Source organism: Nannospalax galili, unplaced genomic scaffold (assembly GCF_000622305.1).
Source record: "Nannospalax galili isolate Female #2095 unplaced genomic scaffold, S.galili_v1.0 scaffold34, whole genome shotgun sequence".
Classification (NCBI taxonomy): Eukaryota; Metazoa; Chordata; class Mammalia; order Rodentia; family Spalacidae; genus Nannospalax; species Nannospalax galili.
In genome coordinates, this window is record NW_008338996.1 from 1,821,441 (window position 1) to 1,825,959 (window position 4,519).

The following is a 4,519-nucleotide window of genomic DNA, read 5'->3' on the forward strand; positions in this document are numbered from 1 at the left end:
AAGTTTTATATATATAAAATGTATATATATATATATTATAAAATTATAGCCCAGGTAAGGATTATATGTGTGTACTTTACATATTATGTGGAAATGTTCATTGCTGGGTTTCTTCCCCTCTTAAGCAGAGTGTGTGTACTTAGGAAGCTCATCTGTTCTCTTCTTAGCCTTCTTGTCTTAAACTGTGCTCATATAATCTCTTTAGTCTGTGATGGGATTTAGGCAGCATACCAGGCCTAACTCAGAGGGAACAGGGAGGAAAGCTTCCTGAAGATGTGGTAAGCGATCCTAGCGTGTTCATTGCTGGGTTTCTTCCCCTCTTAAGCAGAGTGTGTGTACTTAGGAAGCTCATCTGTTCTCTTCTTAGCCTTCTTGTCTTAAACTGTGCTCATATAATCTCTTTAGTCTGTGATGGGATTTAGGCAGCATACCAGGCCTAACTCAGAGGGAACAGGGAGGAAAGCTTCCTGAAGATGTGGTAAGCGATCCTAGCGTTGAAGAGTGCAGATGTTCCTGTCATCTTCAAGAACATGTGCTTTTTATTATTTTTTATTTTATTTTATTTTATTGGTTTTTTTTGAGACAGGGTCTCCCTATAGCCCCATCTGGCCTGGATTCACTTTGTAGACCAGACTGGGCTCGAATTCACAGAGACCTGCCTGTTTCTACCTGTCATGTGCTGGGATTAAAGGTGTACGTCACCACACCCAGCTAATGCTTTTTTTTCTTTTTTTTTTTTTTCATTATTTTTATATTATGTGTTTGAGTGTATTGCCTGCATATAAGTGTACCCGTGTCATGTAGTGCCCACAGAGATCAGAAGAGGGCTTGGATTCCCCTGGAACTGGAGTTAGGGATGGTTGCTGGCTACCATGCAAGTGCTGGGAATCAAACCCAAGTCCTCTGCAAGAGCAGCCAATGCTCTTAACCGCTGAGCCATCTCTCCAGCTGCTTTATTTTGGTTTTGCTCTTCTGTCTTAATCTGATTTGTGTGGGGGCTGGCTGTTTTTTATGTCCTTCCACTTTTCATCCTTGCCTGTTATCTAGGCCAGTGTTTCTCAAGCATTAGTTTTATGGCTTTTGTTGAAACGTCCGTTCTGATTCAGTACTTCTGAGATGGAGCTTAAAAGCCTAAATTTTTTTTTAGAACTTTTTTAATTTTAATTTTTTTTTTAATTTTAAAATTTTATGTGTATGCATGTATTGCCTGCTTGTAGGTAAGTGCACCTGTGTCATGCAGTGCCCGCGGAGGTCTGAAGAGGTTGTCGGATCCCCGGTACTGGAGTTACAGACAGTTGTTAGCTGCCATGTGGGTTCTGGGATTCGAACCCATGTCTTCTGCAAGAGCATCCAGTGTTCTTAACCACTGAGCCATCTCTCCAGCCCCATTAATTTTAATTTTTAAAATATTTTATTTATCATTATTTTTTAAATTTTGTTTATTTTTATTTTATGTGTATGCTTGTGTTGCCTGCATGTAAGTAAGTGCACCCATGTCATGCAATGCCTGTGGAGGTCAGAAGAGGCTGTCAGATCCCCTGGGACTGAAGTTACAGACAGTTGTTAGCTGCCATGTGGGTGCTGGGATTCGAACCCAGGTCTTCTGCAAGAATAATCAGGGTTCTTAACCCTAAGCCATCTTTCCAGCCCCTTATTATATTTTTTTTAACAGAGTATAGGGTAGGGGTTTATTTACAGAAGAGTGGGCGCCCCACATTTACAGCAGTTCCTGTGACCTTCCAACAGCTGCACAAAATGGTGACAGAGGTGCCTCTTGGTGTTCTCAGCTTATATATCCTTTGCCCCTCCCCCCACATGCAGCTAAGTTTAACTGATTGGATGGGAGGGATAACTGACTCCCCCCTTGACTCCTTGATGAGCGTGGGAAAGAGGTGTGACTATAGCTTGCTGGCATAGTGGTGGGAGGACATTTCCAGTTAACACTCCACCCTTTCACTCCAGCTCTTACATTCTTACCTCCAACCTCTTCCACAAAAGTCCCTGAGCCTTGGAGGGGTTGGTAGGTGTGGGATGCTTCTGTTTGCAGCAAGGCACTGAACTTTCGGGTCTCTGGATCATGGGCTGTTGGCCAGTTTCAGTGGGATTCCATCTACTATAAAAACACACACATCAAGAAGGAAGAAATCCAAACAGTGACTGCTATGATAACTTAACCTATGGTGTAAACACAAATGCTTGTTCAATACTTTAGCAGGTGCATCATTTCCATCTAACAAAGCAATTGCAGTGACTTCCCACTGGGGCCTATAGTCTTCCCTGCCCCAGGGGGTTGCTGGGTCTACAGTGCCAGATGTGTGTTCCACCCCTAAGGAGCCCGAATTTCTAACAAGGTGATGCTGATGTTGCTGGTGTTCTTTATGAAATTGTAATTATGAGGCTGATTATGGTGGTGCACACCTTTAATCTCAGCAGAGGCAGACGGAGCTCTATGAGATTGAGGCCAGCCTGGTCTATGTAGTGAGTTCTAGGCCAGCTGGGACTACAAGAAGACCCTGTCTCAACACCCTTACCAAATAAAAAAGTAATAATGGAAAAACATAAAAGGATTTAATAAACATAAAAGTTGCTTGCTCGTTCTAAAATTTGAGAAAGACTAAAAGTAGGAATTTTTTTAATCATAAAGTTATGTACTTGTGTTTCTTTTTAGTTTTAATATTTCTTTATTTCGAGCGAAATATTTCAAGAATAAAGTGCTTTCTTTATTTAACCCCTGCTCATTCATGTTGCTCCTGCCTGGAGTCTGTTGCTGTCAAATGTAGGATTTATAGGCCTATGGTGATTCACATTTCTACTAACTGTGTCATCGTCATTCTTAAACTTCAGTTTTGAAATATTTAAGAGGTGATTCATCATCTTGCAAGTAAAGATTTAGATGGCATTAGTGCAAGTGATGCTGTAGCGTGCATTCTCCACAGGTGTCATGTGTGCCTGTGTGAGGGTGCCTTTAGTCCTCTTTTGTGCTCTTAATTTATACCATTTTATTGTGCTTTAAGAATTGGATCTGCTTTTTCAATGCAGCGGATTTACTTATGTCATTATTCTTTAAAAATAATTAATTTTTAATGTTTAGTTTGGGGTGGGGGGGTTAACGAGTATAAGTGTTTTGCCTGCCTGTGTGTGCAATGCCTGTGGAGGCCAGAGAGGGTGTCAAATCCTTTGGAACTGGAATCATGGGTGATTGTTAGCTGCTGTGTGGATGCTGGGAACTGAATCCCGGTCCTCTGTAAGAGCAGCCATTGTTCCTAACCACTGAGCCATCTCTCTGGCCACTTAACATATAGTTTTTATTGCTATGTATCATAATTTACTTAACCTGTTGTTAGGCATCTATAAGTTTCACACAGTGATGAGTATCTTTGTATACAAAGCTTTTTAATATTTAGAAATTTTGTGTGTGGCGGGGGGTGCTTTTTGAAACAAGGTCTCCCTATAGCCTCAGCTGGCCTGGAACTTGCTATGTAGACCACACTGGCCTTGATCTCTCAGAGATCCACTTGCCTCTGCCTCCCAAGTGCTGGAATTAAAGGCCTGCACCACCATATCTGGCTCAATCTTAAGAATTTTTAACTTTCTCAGGAATTTGTTTGCTAAGGCAAAAGGTGATGTTTTTAAGGTTTGTGCTGTCACATTTCTAACTTTTATATCATTTCACTAATGAACTGAACTTAAGGTGAATACCCAGGTGAATGTATTCTTTCTACCTTCAATTTCAGGCCATTGCAAACCAGCCCTGGGCTCAGAAACTTATGTTTAATAGTCCAGGTTTTGTAGAATATGTGATGGACCGGTCTGTGGAACATGACAAAGCTTCAAAGGATGCCAAATATGAACTGGTAAAAGCACTAGCCAATTCCAAGACTATCGCAGAAATCTTTGGAAACCCAAATTATTTGAGACTCAGAACTTACCTCAGTGAAGGGCCATACTACGTGAAACCTGTTGCCACCACAGCCGTAGAAGGAGCTGACTGATTTCCTCCAGTCTGTGTAGAGGACCGTTACTGATCAGAATGTCTCCTAAGGTGTATGGTTCCATCAGTGTTTTATGAAACAGGGACTTCCCTCTTCCTAAAGCTATCATGGAGTGTCTAATACAACCTCATCAACATTGTTGCGTTTCTACATTGAATACAAAGTGGGAACATGATCATAGGAGTGCTTTTCAGATTCCTGTGGCTGCCTTAATCTTTGCAACAAGGTAAAAGCTTTGTTCTCAGAAAATTCCCATGAACATATGACTTTTTAAAAATAAAATGATTTTGAATTCCCTTTATCGCTTTTTTTTCCCTTTTTCTTCTGATTCCACCTCAAAGTCAAAGTCTGGGATATATCTTTTGAAAAATAAGTAGTTTGGAAACATCAAATTATGTTCTCTGTATTTCAAGGAATAAATACTTGTAATAAAATCTCTTGGTACTTTTCCTTTGAAAATGAAATAAATATCTGTGCTGGGTAGCTTAATTGTCAACTTGACACACCTGGATAGAGGAAGCCTCAGT

General features: G+C 40.7%; 1 protein-coding gene across 1 annotated transcript in view; it reads left to right on the top strand.

The window, feature by feature from the left end:
* Psmd5 (proteasome 26S subunit, non-ATPase 5) overlaps positions 1 to 4,293 on the top strand; it is a gene marked incomplete at its 5' end in the record, with an annotated part of 26,784 nt that extends 22,491 nt beyond the window's left edge. Inside the window, one exon of the mRNA XM_008833534.3 lies at positions 3,735 to 4,293. Within this exon, the coding sequence (XP_008831756.1) occupies positions 3,735 to 3,992 (258 nt within the window). The remainder of the gene's footprint in view (positions 1 to 3,734) is intronic.
* Positions 4,294 to 4,519: the final 226 nt, after the last annotated feature.